Source organism: Tauraco erythrolophus, chromosome Z, assembly GCF_009769465.1.
Source record: "Tauraco erythrolophus isolate bTauEry1 chromosome Z, bTauEry1.pri, whole genome shotgun sequence".
Classification (NCBI taxonomy): domain Eukaryota; kingdom Metazoa; phylum Chordata; class Aves; order Musophagiformes; family Musophagidae; genus Tauraco; species Tauraco erythrolophus.
Genome location: NC_141496.1, coordinates 72,964,829 through 72,982,205, shown reverse-complemented (window position 1 = coordinate 72,982,205; position 17,377 = coordinate 72,964,829). Strand labels below are relative to the sequence as shown.

The window sequence follows — 17,377 nt, the reverse complement described above, 5'->3', positions numbered from 1 at the left end:
CTGTGCAAATCTCTTGAAGTTCAACAAGGCCAAGTGCAAGATCCTGCACATGGGTCAGGGCAATCCCAAGAACAAATACAGGCTGGGCGGAGAATGGATTGAGAGCAGCACGGAGGAAAAGGACTTGTGGGTGCTGGTGGATGAGAAGCTCAACATGAGCTGGCAATGTGTACTGGCAGCCCAGAAAGCCAACCGCATCCTGGGCTGCATCCAAAGGAGTGTTGACAGCAGGTCAAGGGAGGTGATCTGCCCTTCTGCTTTGCTCTCATAAGACTGGAGAGCATGGAGCACTGCATCCAGCTCTGGAATCCTCAGCACAGGAAAGACATGGAGGTGCCGGAGTGAGTCCAGAGGAGGGCCACAAAGATGATCCGAGGGCTGGTGCACCTCTGCTATGGAGACAGGCTGAGACAGTTGGGGTTGTTCAGCCTGGAGAAGAGAAGGCTCCAGGGAGACCTTCTGGCAGCCTTCCAATACCTAAAGAGGGCCTACAGGAAAGCTGAAGAGGGACTTTTTACAAGGGCATGTAGTGATAGGACAAGAGGTAATGGATTTAAACTGAAAGAGGGGAAATTTAGACGAGGTATTAGGAGAAATTCTTCACATTGAGGGTGGTGAAGCACCGGAACGAGTTGCCCAAAGAAGCTGTGGATGCCCCATCCCTGGAAGTGTTCAAGGTCAGGTTGGATGAGGCTTTTGAGCAACCTGATCTAGTGGAAGTCGTCCCTGCCCATGGCAGGGGGGTTGGAACTAGATGATCTTTGAGGTCCCTTCCAACCCAAACCATTCTATGATTCGACGATTGTATAATACACGTTTGATCTCTAGCAATCTTTAAGTGTAAACAATTACTAGAAATCCACAGCAGAACACATGGACTGCATAAAAATACCTTGCTAGATGGTATCTACATAGGTAATGTTTTTTATGCCTTAATAATTCATTAGGTCTAGTTTTAAACCAAGTTACAATGGTTTTAGGTTTCAGCACTTCCACTCAAGCATGTCTTTTAGGACGCGTTAATGCCAGGAGAAACAGCTCTCTGGTGGCTCAACACGAGACTGTGCTGTGCAGCCAGCAAACAGAAAGAGCCCTTTGTTCCATGCGGGCTCCTTCTAAGCAGTCAGGTATTTCTTTCACCTTTTTCCCCTTTCCTTTTTTTTGGCTTACAAATTAACTTGCATGATTTTATCCAAAATATTCAGTAAAAAAATCATAATCAGTTTCTGAAAACAAAAAAAATAATGCAGCTAAATTATGGTGTTTTATTTGAAAGACTAGGTGGGACTCATGGAGTAGAGCAACATGGGAACAATTGTGAGGCATAAGAAGAGCATAAAAAGATAGTAACAAAACGAAGGATAAGAACTCTGGAAAGGTAGGCAAAACCTGGTTAAACGGGAAAGATAAGACGAAATTAAAACAAGAGCAAGCATGCAATGAGGCAAAAATCTGCAATCCCTGAAAGCTCCCAGACATCATATGGTAAGTCCCTCACAACTTCTCACTAGACTTTTGATCTGAGCTGCTGCTTCTCCTCAAGTTTTATCTTTCTCTTTGATCTAGTAGATATTAAAAAAAAATAATCTACCAGTAGCGTACTCTTCACTTCACCTTTTAAAGCAGGCCCAAAAGAATGACGGCACACTACTGCTTCCAGGTCCGCCACTGATATCACTGGTACAAGACCGATTTAAAAGTGTCGTAATCCAAATGACAGGACTGTTTTTCGTTGTTGTGTTTTGTGTGTTTTTTTTTTTTATTTTAACTTAAGAGTTCAAAACCAGCAAAGGTTGAATAGTCAAGCGTTCAAAACCGGAATGAAAGATGGCTCGGGAACTTTAATTCACTTTGGGAGACATGTAATTAAGAAATCTGTGTCACATAGTAAGTTTTATCCACTTTATCAGTTGGAATTCTTTTATTTATGTTGATATTTGTAAAATATTAATAAGTTAATGCTCAGAACTGAAGAGTTTGGGAAATACTTGGGAAACCAAAGGATAGAAGATTAATTGTTTGCTCAATAACAACAAGTGAATTAACATAAAACTTGATTCCCAGCTTTTCACCTTGTGTTTGGAGCTTGCTACTCTTCAATTGCATTTGAGAACTGTTCTTTCAACTTCAGTTAAGTGATTCATTACACATATTTCTGTTTGCTGTCTCTTGTACCAGTCTCTGCCTTCTGATCTCATAGAAGATCAGATACCTGGTATCTCATTATTTTTCGCCTTTGTAGAGCAGGTGCATAACCATTTTCTGAAGTGCTGTAAGATCTGAAGTAGGACTTCAGGGGTTGCAAAAAAGATTACACTTTTTTGTACTCTGTCATGAACAGCTGTTTTAATTTTTGATCGTTAGCAATCAATTCTAACAAAAACATGAAAACTTGTTAAATCCCTGTAATATTGAAATCCTTTAAATTCGTTCACACTTTCTGTGCATATAAAACACAAGAATGTGCACCATGTGGTATTATTTTTATATATGTAAGATGACTGACTGAGGTACTTGCAGAATAGATGGATTAGTGGTCAGTCCACTGCAGTTATTTAAAGTGTTTCCACTCAAGCCATTGAGTGAGTTCAGAGATCACAAACACTGATCAATAATGTCCTTCTGAAAAGCATTCACGTGTATTTACAAATTTGGTTTTACTCTTATTTTTAATCAGTTCATCAGCAACACTAATTTTATGCCATTAACACATAAAAGGGCTCAGACTGCATTCCTCACTCCATTAATAAAACCAGTAGTAAAAACTACAGAATCTATTTCAAGAAATTATACAATACACAGTATTGAAATTAAAAGTGACATATAAAGCAATGATGATGAAACAGAACTCAACTATTTTCATCCTTATATCTGGATCAGCAAGTGACCCCAGGCAGCTAAAAAAAACCACCGAATCACCACCAGCAAAGCCAAAATGACACTAACAAACACAGGTTTTACCTAGCTACTCAAAGACAGGATTCTAGTCTTTTTTATCTGACTTTTCAAGTTATAATAATATAACATAAGTAAATTTACAACTGCAGCAACCTAAGCATTTTACCCATTCATTTTTAACCACTCTTCCAGCCCATAGCTGCCCTGTAAACAACTAGTGTTCAAACATCAGGACTTTGTGGTATTTTGCTTGTCTCAAATATGAAAAAAGCAAGCAGAAGTTGCTCAAGAAAACTTGATCAAGCCAAAACTCACTGTAATGCAATGCTATCCCTGTCCGAAAAACCTTCATCCATTCTGTGAGATTTTGATCAAATCAGGTATTTTTAGCAAGCACGCTGTGGTTGCAGGCAGTGTTCACTGAGTTTATGAACTAATTCCTTACAGAAAAAAATTGGCCAGAGCACATAAAGTAATTTTCCAAAAAGTACTTACTGAAGATTGTGATTTGGGCTGTTTGTTGGACCTGTAAACATAAAACAAAGAAACAGTGCTGGCAAGTTCGACCCAAGGACAACAGCATAGAAGCAGTCAATATCAGTCTAAAGGAAACTGTCTCTTTAAGGAAGGTTTGTCTCAAGATTCAAACAAAACCCTCTGCGTTCCTGCACATAATTATATATTGCTATTTTCAAAGCCACAAATAAAAATCACATGAATTTTTTGTCTGCTTAGGCAGCAACTTGAGCGGACTTAATTTTTGTTAGAAAATATCTCCTGCCATAAAACCACAGGCTGTTAAAAAGACAATGTGTTATCTTGACACATTGCTTACCTCTTACCACCTGAGCCTTACTATCAGAGTTTATGGTTTGACAAGGGCACACTCTTAACCTTTATCACAGTGGGAACAAGGTCCAATACCCAGCACTTAAAGAATCACTACAAACTAAACTGTGGAGTTAGCTATTTTCATTACAAATTTAGAAGACATTTTAGGAAAATATCTCTAGAATTTTTTTTCCCCATTGCTTCAGATGTAAACTAAATAAAAGCCTGCCTTCTAGGCTGGATGATTAAGTCTCCAAAATGCAATATAAGTACTTCTCAAAAGGTGTGGTGTTCCTTCAGCTGTCAGAGGGCAGAATTTGAGGCCAGGCCAGCAGTACAGACGTGATATTTTACAAGGATGGGCCCAGCACTATGAACATCACGTAAAAAACTGCTTCTCATTCTTCTCTTCAGTTTTTTTACAGACCAAGTTCAGCAGTAGAGTGAAAACTCCAAGGAATGAAATGTTACCTTTTTGTACTTTATACTGGCACTTCTTTAAAATTTTTTCTTCACTATGTATTTACAGACCTTTACATCTGTATCTACTTTCTTTTATTACCAGTAAATGGGTATCAAGTTCAACCGAGCAGTTCTGCTCTGGGGGAGAGGCCCCAGGCAATGGCTTTATTTATTCCCTTTCGTGTTGAGATTATTCTAAAAACATCAAATTCATTTCTCATTATGCTATTGTGAAAACTAATATCTAGTCTACAAAGCAGTCTGAGTAATTATAAAAGCCAGGAACTCACCGAGCCTTACAAACAACACTCCTGTTGCAGTTATTGTCTTCATACCATTCGAAGCCACGCACTGGTAGTATCCCGTGTCCGTAGTATCCAGATCCTGGATTCTCAGACGTGAACCATAATCTGTTTTTCTGATGATGATTCGTCTTGGCTCCTGAACCACTGGAGCATCGTTTTTTAGCCATCTGACATTCGGAGATGGGTTTCCTGCTACCTTGCAGTGGAGGATTGCTGTTTGCCCCTGGACTACAGTGATATTGTTTACTGGTTCCAAAAAGGTCAGGAAGTAACCTAAGAAGGTAAAAGGTCAGAAAAGATCAAACTTCACTTGGGTTGTGACAAAAGACTGCCCAAAGGCACATTTTTAAGAGAGGATCTTGGAAATGGTTTCAGTTTTCTTTCAAGCATACACTCCAAAAAAATGCACATCACTGTCCTAGGGACACCATAGCATCATACTCCAATTTATCTTTCATAATTGACTTCATGTTTGTCTGCAGGTAGGCATGCAGATTAGAAGATCGAGCACGAATTAATACCATTACAATCCTAACTCCCTTTGTGGACACCTATTCTGAAGCAATAATCATCTTTTATGGTTAGTTTCTATGTCTCTTGAGAAACAGTTAGTGCTAGAACAGAAAAATACACCCTTATTCCATAAAAGAGTAATCTCAGCTGCAACCATATTAGAGTATCATTACAATTCTACCACTTAATCGTCTTACATGGTCATACATTTGTCTTAAAAATAATTAAACCTAGAGAAGTTACTTTTAGATAATAATTTGACCTGCCAGATGCTCATCTGACAAGAAAATCTTAAGATGAGCCTGATTTGGATAGGTTTATCTTACAATTGAATTTTAAAGATGATAAGCATCACATTCAATTTAAAGAGAGGATGTCTCAATTGTAGTAGTAATCTGTGATACAGATGGTACTTTTAAATTGATTAAAGGTTGCCATTTTTTACATCAAGTCCTAAAATAGTGTTAAATTGGACAAAGAAAGGTCTGTATGGATATTGAGTAATCAGGTTTCATGAGTTTAGTATTATAAGTAGAAACTAAAAGCACTAATTTGTGGTTTGTTGAAAGCAAAGGGCTTGTCAAGAAGCATGTATTAAGCATGCATTAAGCATGCATTGGTGATTCCAAGTGATAAAAAAGAGACATAATTGATGGAAGAATGCTGTTAAAACTCGACAATCGAAACTTCTGTAGGTTATTATTTTTAAATTTAATTTGGTATTAGGAGTCCCCCAACTGACACACATCACACATTGAAAGCTTGAAAGCACGTAATTCCACTGAAATAATAATGCCATTGCCAAATTAAGAAAAGTGTCTGGCTGTCATGCTCATATTTCTGTTTTGATGAATTTGTACCATCTAGACATAGAGCATTAGGAATACCTAATATTACACTACATTTTTATGTCAGCTGGATCCAAATATCAAATAAATTTGATATATGTCCACATGTGCCATTTCCTATCAGTTAAATTATTTTGCAGTTGTTTAATTAGGAAATAGCGTATTACTGTGCAGGAATCTAACACCAGTAATACAATGGGCAACATTCACAGTCTAATTGCTGAAATACCTCAAGAAAATTAATGCTCTGCTTTGATTTATGTTTGACATAACCATGAAAATCAGTTCCTCTGTAATGGCTAGGTATGGCACTGGAGAGGGGAGCAGTAGAAACATCAAAATATAATGAATTTGCAATGCCAAATTTTGCTGGAAAACTGGGTTTTCCCCAGTACTACATTGTTTTCTACCATTGGCCTTTCAATAGAAAATCTGCTTTAATTAATAATATGAAAATGCAATGTAGGCAAGCATGAACTTAGTATGTCACTAAACAGAAAATGAAGTAAACCCAAATATATATGATCTCCACATGACAATGAAAACTTACAGGAAAATAATTTTGTCATCCTTTTTCATCATAAAATAATAAATTATCCTGTATGTAATTTTACATTAGTTTTCCCTATTGTTAGCCTATAAATCTTTAGTAGACTTTAAAACATTTTGACAGAACACAGAAAATAGTTATTTTCAAATGCCTGATTAAAAAAAAAGGAGGAAAAAATACATGAATGCTTTCTGCAATATCATGCCACAACGGTGTCATTTGTTGTGGTTTCCAGTTACATGCCATAGCTGCAGAATCAGAATTACTAGGATAACATTCCGACAAGAAACAGAAAACCAGCAAATTACCTTGTTGATACAGGCAATAGAAACAAATTGATTAAAACTATTACTTAAGTCAACATTTTACATACATAAGCATTTCTAGCTGCAAGAAAGCAAGCATGATCAATCCTACCATAAGTTAGAAAAGGAATTTCCATGGTTATTTCACTCTTAGCTAATTATTTAGGGAACATGCTACTTATTTTGCTATTTTTTCACAATCTGTATGTAGTTTATTGTCATTAGCACCACCGAGGCAGAGTATACAGTCAGGAAGAAAAGCAGTAAAATTGCATTTATTTGAAATACATTCAAAAAAGAGTTCTCACACCCCATAATACCAGTCGAGTCAGAAGAACCAATTCATGAAAAGAAGTGGAAAAGTGGAAAAGCTGAAAAATTCTTCTAATTCTGCAAAACAATTGGGCATTAGGGAAGTGCAAGGACATCCAGTCATGGTAACCGTGTTGAGCTGTTGGGTGGAAGATGACTGGAGCCACAATGTGGTGCCATGAAATCACTAACTCAAGGAACAGTTCTGGCAAGACACAGATTGGATGTGTGGTCTGCAAGACGGGTAGGAAATAGGCTACACTCAGGAGGCCACACTCAGGAGGCCACACTCAGGAGAGTGGTGATCAATGGCTTTTACTCAGGGTAGCAGCCTGTCACAACTGGGGACCTCCTGGGATCAATACCGTGTCCCACACTGTTAAACATCTTCACAAATATCTTGGAAGATGAGACTCAAAGCACCCTCACCAAGTTTGCTGATGAGACTAAACTGAGTGGCGTTGTGGGCAGAAGGGAGAGCCATCTTGGAGAGAGAAGAGACGTGGACACGCCGAAAGAGAAGGCACGCAAGAACTGCATAGAGTTTTACACAGACATGTCCAAAGTTCTGCATCTGGATCAGAACAACCAAAGAGCGCAGTACAGGCTAGGATCTGTGTGGCTGAGAAGCAGCCTTGCTGAAAGGGACCTTGGAGGTTTTGGTGGACAAGCTCAACATAAGTCAGCAGAATGCTGCTGCAGCAATGAAAGCAAATCTGATTCTGGGCTGCATCCACTGGGGCTTTACCAGCAGAGATAGAGACATTATCATTCCAATCTGCTCAGTGCTTGTCAGGCCACACTTGGGAGTATTGTGTCCACTTCTGGTCCCCAAAATTCAAAAATAACACAGAAAGACCGCAGAGTGTCCAAAAGAGGGCCACCAAGATGACCAAAAGGCTGGAGAACCCGCCCTATGAGGAAAGATTTGAAGGAGTTAGGTCTCTTCTCCCCGGAGAAGAGAAGGCTCAGAGGGGACTTCTGAGAAGTCACGAAGACAAGGGGCAATCATGCAAGTTGTATCAGGAGAAGTTTCATCTCAATAGGAGAAATAAATTTTTTGCAGTGAGAACAATCATTCACTGGAAAACAACATCTCCAGAGATCCAGTGGAGGCTCTGTCACTGGAGGTTTTCAAGATGCAATTGGATGTGGTGCTAGATTATCTTGTCTAGGCTCCCTTTGCCAAAAAAGGTTGGAAGAGATGATTTTTTGAGATCCTTCCCAACCTGGGCTGTTCTGTGGTTCCATGGGTTCACGATTTAGCAATTGTGGGGGCTGCATGAATGGACTCACACAAGGGAGGCAAAGGAGACTGTTCTTTTTTGAGGAGAAGAAGGTGGGCCACATCCAGCAAGGAGCCAGTACAGAGGTACAATCATCTGTCTCAGAGATGCTCCTGATTCTTAAGAAGTGAAAGGGGCGGAGAAGATGCTCTATATAAAGGTGGGGCCAATTCAAGCGCTGTAAATTGACAGCCAGGGAGTGTGGCTTTTCTACTTCTTTGATACACTTTTTGTTCTTAACACAGAAGTATATGAAATATCTACAATGTTGCTGGGCTATTAGTTAGCTTTTGTACCATTTGCGAGCAGCTTATCGTTTGCTCGAACAAGTACCACTATTTCACTTTTCCTCATTAAAATGAGCTGATTGAGTCATCACTTTGAGTTAGTCATTGATATTACAGTCAAATAAATTTTTATGAAAACAGATAATATATTTACTTATTAGGACCAAATTAGCTATTATTAACTCAAGATTAAATCCATGTTAGACATTCTGTTCAATCAATTAAAACAGAGTTACTGTAGGAGTAATTTGGTCCATAGCTTTTAAGCAATCCAAACTATTTAATATGGATTTATGAATCAGATCCTATTAATAACTAGAACAAAACTATTACCACCAAAAGCAATGCCAAAGATTTATGGATTAATTCAGACCCAGTGTGATCAGACACACTTCCCCTCAAGTCAGTGTAAATGAATCCATTTCCTGCAGGTCAGAATTTGGCTTCAGTTCATTATTTCTCCTGCCAATTTTACAGGAATTTTCTGCAGTATTTTATATTACTCTGTTATTACGAATCAAGTAATAAATATTTCATTCTACCGAACTTTGAAGCACTTGTGTTTTCTTCAAAGTTCTGCAAAGCAGCTTAGGAGCAGTAGGGCAACTCAACTGCTTATCTACTGTTTCTGTCTGTATCCTGAAGTGCACACTCTCTATTTGCTAGTTTCGTTTCCTCTTTGAGATAGGATGCTGAAGTCTGGTGTTTACATACTTACTGAATCTGAAGCAGTTGTATGACAGAGTGGGCAGCCATTCGTTGAGCTGCTCTGTTATTTGGTGTTCACTTTAGATAACCTGTAATTGCAAATCTTTCAAACAAAGTGGAAAATTTAACAAACCACGTTCTTAAGAATGTTTTCCTTATTTAGTTTCTGTGGTGATAATCAGCAGTTACTTTTTGTGGTGCACGTCACACCGCAAGTGCTGTCTGGATGCCAGTTCGATGCAATGGTTTGGGGAAAAAACAAACTGTTTCCCAGGATAAATTGAGACCTCAACAACGTGCAAAACAATTTTTCCCAATGTAGTTCTCTTTCTCTCTTAATACTTATTCATTTGGACAGGTATGGAGGAAAATGAAATGTGATGGCGTTAGAACTTGTATTTAACTTGTGTCCTGTATTGTGTGTTATGCACCACTCAATGAGAATTTTTTAAAACTTGAACAGATTTGTTAATCTGTTTTAATACTGATATACCTTTGAAACAAAGAATAAACACTCTCTATAAAATATTTGGGGCTTGCTATGTATAAACAGCATTACTAGACTCGTAAATGTCATATTATAAACAATTGTATTTAATTTGGGATATGGATATCAAATAAAATTTTCTAAAAATCTGAATATAATGGCCAGCAATGTCCTGTGTTATACAGACACTATTGTCATATACTATTTTCTATACTCTGGCTTTGTTCTAAGGGTCACTGAAATGAAAGGAAATGCTTCCTTCGCCTTCAGTGGTCTTTGGCTTGGCTTAAAGGACTTCAAAAGAAAAAGCTATCTGGTGGATATTTCTGCATTTGCTGTAGGAAAGACGTTCTAAATTAAATTTCTCTTTTATTATTGTTTCTAACATAGTGTATAACCAGTACTAATATTTATCTTGCTTGAACAGAGTAAAACTGAAGCTATGAGAGGATAATGCAACTTAATCTATATATTCTGTTATACTATCATTCTCTGTGTACCCTGTGAATAAAGCAGCTTAAGGAAATGACTGACGTGAATTCTGGCAAAACTCTTTTGAAATGCCTTTGTTAGGTTGCCAGTACTTCATATTTTTAAATGGAATAAATGTGATACAATGATGTCAAACAGAATCCCACAGCAAATCAAAATTAAGATGACAGGCCTATTTTGCGTGTTTTGGCAAGAATATAAAAATAAAATTTTCCTGCATGTGTCAAATCATTGTCAAGATATGCACAAGAATAGATACTAAGCTAAAAACCTGAAGGGTGAAACTATCACTGAAACCTCACACGTACGTTATTTTTCATAGTTTTATTTATATTACTCTGGCACTTAGATGTCCAAGTTACTGGCTCAAACCATATGTGCTATGCTTGGCGTAAACACAATACAAAATGATTGCTCTGTTTCTGTTATTTTAAGATCTTAGCTGTGATTTTTAAGTTCATCCTAAAAAAAAGTATTTTAAACCTCTTTAGTTACTTTAGACCAAGTTAATTATGGCTTAGCTGTTTTCAATGTGTGTTTTGGTTTCTATTAACTTTTTGTTGTTGCTCCTTTTTCCCTATATGATTTTTAAAATCATTATGCATTGATAATTTTCAAACCAGCTTCAAGAGGGCATCCATGAACAGCAATCATTTAAAATCTGCAATTCTTTTTATCTCAGAACTTCTAAATCATTTACGAATACTGAAGTCTCATGAGACAGGAAGATATAATCAACTTCTAAACGTGGAAACTAAATCAAACGGAGTTTAAGTGACTTCCCAAATTCACACACAGACTAAGTGGTAATACATATTGTACTACACTGAGTTTCACATCTTTCTGTGTTCCTGAGATCATGAAGATGTAAGATAATGAGATAATCATCCATTATGTGGAACAGTTGATTCCCTTTTCTTTCTGCATTGGACAAGGGAAATAAACATTGAATGTCCAATTTCTGAGAAAAAGAAAGGAAAATTTGAGTCATAAATTGCTAGATACCTGAAGATACAACAGTCTCTTCAGAACAAGTAGCAATAATTACATATATTTTTTATCGCTTTTTAGAATTCATATTTCTCAATAAGATATACGTATGTATTTAAATACCTTTAGATCCAACAATCAAAAAGTCCATAAACCCATCTGTTCGGTATTACAAGACATATCACAACTTACAGAAGTGTTGGCTTTAGACATCTAAAATTTAAAATCAGCTGTTTTAAAAAAAGCAAATATTTTTTGTCTGCATAACTGCATACAATCTAGATCATTTTCAGATTGATGGCATAAAACTTTCCAATGTTCAAAACCACTAAAAATATATATATTATGATTTGTTTAAAAAGCAATGTGGGATCTTTTTTCCTTCAGCCCCTTGCTTTTTCTTTTTTTTTTTCCTTCAATCACCTTTTTCCATTTTTACCTTCAAATAACTCTTTATTCATTTTGTTAGATATAAAGAAAAGAACACGGTTTCTCTCACCACAATTCTTTCAAATGACAACCTTCTGCAATGGCATTTTAAGACTAATACAATCTTATATCCAATACAAAAGATTTTTTGAGAAAACATTTTGAGTAATTAATCTAATGATATATCCATTAGAAGCCAATTCATAATTTCCTATAATAAGACATAATTTTTCATCTAGGAAACATACTTTACCTTCTGGAATGACTGATTATTAACATGAAATGACTTGAGGAAGACAGCACCGTTCCCAAATTTACTATGTTATGAATACAGCAATAAGTATAAATTGTTCACAGAATTGACAGGTAATCTATAAAGAATATTAGAGATGTAGAGTGTTTGGGCTTATGAAAGAACTGAACGCTATCATAAGGGAAAACGAACATAAAAGTTGCTGAAATTCAAAGTATTTCTTTCTGGAGGTGTGTATAGCAACACTGCTGTACGTACAAGATTTCAGGGGACGTGGATCACACCATCACACCTTTGTGGGTGGAGGGAGTCCAGTAAAGTGACTCTTTCCACAATTAAATCAGGACTGGAAATACACTGAGAAACACCATTCTAATAAGGAGGGGAAAGATAAGTCTAGAACTCATGATTTCTTGCATAGACCATTTTCCTAAATACAAAGCAGTCTTACAATTCTTCATCCCTTTGCTTTATTTAACAACAATAAGGAGATGAGCAAGCAACAACATATTGGAGCCAGGTTGGGAAATGGAAGGGATGTTGGCAGCTCTTCCAAAATACGCATGAGCAGTTAAGGAAACTACACTGCTTTATACTGCAATGTAATGTTTCCAGATGAACTGATACCTTTACAGACTAATTTAATCCCATTATTTGCAACCCATCTTCCACACTATTTGTGATTTCAAGCCAGAAGCATGTAAAACAAAGAGATTCAGATCACATGCACTTCAAATGTACTTTGGAACAAATTATAGCCAATTCAGGAATTATTCAAGCGGAATTAGCATTGAAATGCTGCCACAATATGTACATTGTCCCCCTCACCAAAATCAGTGGGCTTAATTAAGCTCTCTTACTAGCAGAAGAAAACCTGGTTTTGAACAGTATTTTCTCGTACTTGAAGGACTGCAGATCTTACCTAGCCCAGGAATCCAGTTCTACAGGGCGGAATGGTTTTGTTTTCTTGTCTTCTGAACTCCCACATGAGACTGTGAAGAGGCAGGTGCCACCTGTCCTAAGCTACTGCCCATTTAAGAGCAGATCTTTGAGAGGTACAATAGTGCAGTTAGGATGTGCACTGTTCTTTGGGTCATCAGTCACGCAGATAAAAAGCCTCCACTTTCAGAATACATATAAATGATTCCTGACAGGTTACCTTATTTCAAGTCAAAGCAACCAGGACAGTCCAGTCATAACCTGGATTTATCATGTAAGTACTTCTTGAACCACAATATGTTCCCAGACAGACTTGTGCAGAAACCACAGTTAAGGACAGAGACTCTTACTCATGCATTTCTTTAACTACTAAAGTGCTTTGCTCTAACATTCCCACCGACTAATTCTAAAGTGGCTTTAACTTTTACTACTATTTTCATGCCTGTTTTGAGTCTATTCTACAATCAGAAAAAAAAGAGGTCATAAACAAATTAGAACAACTAAATGTTTCTTAAAGAAGGAAAGAAAGTTGATATGATGGAAGAAGCTGAAGGACCTCTAATGGCCTCAATGGTATGCACAAACTCTGAAGTTGAACTGACTAATGATTTTCGGAAACAAAAATTGCTACCTCACTATGACACAGAAACACATGGGTTAAAATTCCAACCAAAAACGAAGATATTTCAACCAAGGAATTTTTGTTTATTTGGAGAATTTTGTAGCCACAAAAATACAAGGGGAGAAAAACAAGGCCATATCCAGAGCAGGCATGCTGGAAACTAACACTGGTCCTATACCAATGAGTCATATAAGAACAAGGGTTTCTTTTTTTTCTGAAGGAAATACAAAATCTTTATGATGTAGAAATGTTTCAGATGTGATTAATCACTTCCTTAGGCAGGTATTGCCTGTGGCCCTGCAAAAAAAGGAAATAACTGCAACTCCTTTCTCAGCAAGAATTTAACCAAGTAATGTCACATAGAAAAACATTTTCTTTTATGTCTGTACCCTTAAAAGCTCAGACATAACAAAGGAGTAAAGTGGGACCAACTTGCCAAGTACACAAGCCTGTCAGATGCCCTTACAGATTAAACTTGGACATTTTTCCATCAACAGTAGCAGGTACCTGAGTGTGGAGTGGATAAAAAACCTGTAATATATAGTGCTGCTGATAGGAATGACTGTTACTGAAATTCATTCTCATAATGGAGGACAGAGTTTAATCTTTTAAAATAATCTGAGAGCTTCAGGAATTGGAAAGGGATTGAGAAGAGGAGTACACCAAGTTAGAGACATGCAAACATAAACATGTTTATCCTTTATCTAATTAAGCATAGAAATTAATGGAAGATTCTGAAAAAAAGAATTTCTAATAAGCATAGTCAAGGTAAGAAATCTAACTAGTATTCAGATGAAGCACAATAAGGATTATATTACATTGGATATCTACAAGAATAGAAACTATGTTCCAAAATACCCTCAACATTTATGTTTCTCCGATAGAGAAGCTTCAAGAAGAACATGTGACCAACACCTCAGAGTTTCACAGGCTTCAGAGTGTGCTCAACTTGCTGAGAATGGTAATGATAAGGCAGAAAGCAGGCTGAGCAATTCATGCTAACACGGTTATGTGACACTTTTTCTAAGCATAAGGGTTGACTTTACTACAGCAATGCATCCATACAAAGGAAAAAATCTGTACGACAAGTGAGAAAACATGTTTCTTCAGGTAGAACACCAAAAATATCCTACTTCAGGAAGCTGCACTGAATTGTAATTGGAATCACAATTTGCACCAAATACGTGCATTTTCAGACCCAGGAATAGCATTTGGATCTATAGTTTAAGTGATAAAGTAGCATAAAAATTCATGCTAACTAACAAGTTACTAGAAATTCTGCCATTACAGTCTGTTGTTTTGTTTTTTTAAAACAAAAACAAAAACAAAAAACAATGCTCAGAGCTACTTAAAAGTAAGTATTCTTGTGTTGCCGTGGGCTAGATTTAAATGCCTCAAACCAAACACATTTAGAGATATGAACACTTAAGATTTACCTATAGATGCCAAGGTGGCACTGTACAAAATTAAATCATTTTCATGGCACCAATGTGCAGAAAATATGCTAAGAAGGTAATAATAGCCCTCTATGTTTGGGTCAAATATCTAATCCCTCAGTGTGAGAGGACTGAACATGCTCAAAAATTAATTTTTATAGACTCCTGTAACCTTGCTATCCCTGCTTAGAATCAAAAGTATTAAGTCACACAAGGCTGCCTTTCTTCCAGACTTGTATTCACAGGTAAATCAAGTGAACGTATAAAACCAGGATTTTGCTAGTCCTTTCTAAAGCATGCTTATATTTGGGCAGGGGAAAGAAAAAGTAACTACAGTTAATTTTACCTTTAGGTGTTGGAATTGGTCTCTCAAGTCCATCTGCATGACCTAAGGGGTCATTTGAGTCTGGAATTTCCATTTCACCTAGGAAAAAAAAGAAGATTTTGTTGAATTGTTCTGAGTTAATCTTTCTCCTAAACAGCATTATGATAGTGAGTTCAGCAAACTCATTCAGTTCAAATCCCGGTTCCATAGTAGCACACAAGAAACACTTATTAGCAAGGTCAGGATTTATCCATTGCAGATTAGAAAACTTTACAGTAATTTATCTCGTGGACTTATCTTGTGTTTAGCAAATATGGGCAGCATTGAAAACTACTTTCCAATTCTTACCAGAATAAAATTCACAGTTTTACAAAGAACGCAAGTATGTCCTGAAAGCAGTGCAAATTAAGCAGTACCTGAGCTTTATTGACTATCTCAGTCACAAAATGGCATGAATCTGCTTTTGAAGTTACATTACAGTAATACAGAGTCTACCTCCAGAAGTCAGACTCATAATCTCTGCTTTCTTGTCCTATTCTCAGCCACGTCTCTAAACAATATCTCCCAGAAATGAAAATATAATAACCATTAGCCAAGTATTCCGAAGGGTGATGAAACGAATGGACATCTTTCTGTCTGTCCTCCTTGCTTGTGTCCAACAAATATCAGAAAGAGCTAGAAACTATGTTTAGCCAGTAGTTGCTGCAGACAGCAGACAATACTTCCATGCTGCTTTGCTTTTGCAGGTCTTACAAAACCCTGACAATTATAAAACGGGAGTTCACTTGCTCGCTCTCCCTTTTTAAATATGATGCTGTGAGGAACAGGGATGAACTTATAAATCAGATATAGCTACAGGGGTGTTTTTACTAAAATAACTTCTCAAATAACATCTATAGTTTTCTATTTTCTAATTTACATTCAGTCATCCAAATTCCTTATCACCTCGGCATATCAGCAAGAGAGCACGCAAATCTAAGGTCATCAGGATTCAAAGTGAAAGATCTAGGTTTTGTTGTAGATTTGTTAACAGTGTACATGGTAACATTTTGGGTAAGCTGAAACTAAGGAAAAGGGCTTTCCCTCTTCCTTTTGTCCCCATTCCATTTCCTTCAGACTAAACCCTAAAACAACACTCTGACTGCAAGTCACAGTGATGAACCACAAGTAACCCCATCCCTATCTTCCATCACATTATGAAAGAAGAAAAGAATTTAGACTGTCATTATTATTAATTTATTTATTTATTTATCCATTGTTTGAGAACAGAAGATTTAGCTAACTTGCCTTTAAGTTTACCAGGTGAAACACAGAAATCAGAGACATCCTGTACCTCAGGGCGGGTCTCAGAGTATTTTGTCACAGTACTGCCATCTTGTCATTACTGCATCTCTCCCTTCATCTCCCACTGCTTGAGGTTCCTAGTCTGGCAGTACTATTGATTCCACTTGGGTTGTATGCCCATTCCCAAACACCCCAATTAGAGTGATAGTGAAGACAGTGCTATACCCCTGGCAAGACACTCTCAAAGTGAAACAGCTAACGCTTGGGCAGACGTTGTCTGCTGCCACTGCCAGCACCGGCCAATGGAAATGATAGATAGTCTTCATCTGCAAACTGGAGGGAGAAATGGAAATGGGTGGCCAACATGGTGGCATCTTAAATTGCCATTGTAAATCTTGCCTCAGTGTGTCTTCACACCCCTGAGGGCACGGTGCAGACTCACTGCTTGACTTTTTACTGTAGAGAAGTTTTGTTGATTTGTTTGAGTCAGCATGAACTGACGAATGCATGATAGGGATACTTCTGTCAAATTTCAGCAGTGATACATTACTCTCACTTTTACCAAGGGGTAGCAAGGCAAGTTCACCTCTGTTCCTTCACTTCTGTTTGACCTCCTCTACGTTGTACAAGAAGTTTAGAACAGGACAGCAACATCTACTGGGCACAAGGAAGATAAAACCAAGACAAAACATTGGAGTAGAAAGAAGAGTAGGAAAAGCGACTCTTCTTTTAGTTCACAAGCACCTACACTTGGCTTGTTCTGGTGATCATAATCCACTAGTATTCACAGGATGAAATGCTACTTGTAGAAGCCC

The 17,377-nt window shown here is 37.3% G+C and overlaps 1 protein-coding gene across 1 annotated transcript in view; it reads right to left on the bottom strand.

The window, feature by feature from the left end:
* The window catches only part of ROR2 (ROR family WNT receptor 2), a 51,248-nt gene extending 34,320 nt beyond the window's left edge, over positions 1 to 16,928 (bottom strand). The window contains exons 1-4 of the mRNA XM_086629904.1: positions 16,823 to 16,928; positions 15,300 to 15,377; positions 4,482 to 4,769; positions 3,394 to 3,424 (exon numbers count right to left, since the gene is read on the bottom strand). Coding sequence (XP_086486030.1) covers positions 3,394 to 3,424; positions 4,482 to 4,769; positions 15,300 to 15,377; positions 16,823 to 16,928 — 503 coding nt within the window. The remainder of the gene's footprint in view (positions 1 to 3,393; positions 3,425 to 4,481; positions 4,770 to 15,299; positions 15,378 to 16,822) is intronic.
* Between the last annotated feature and the right edge of the window lie 449 nt (positions 16,929 to 17,377).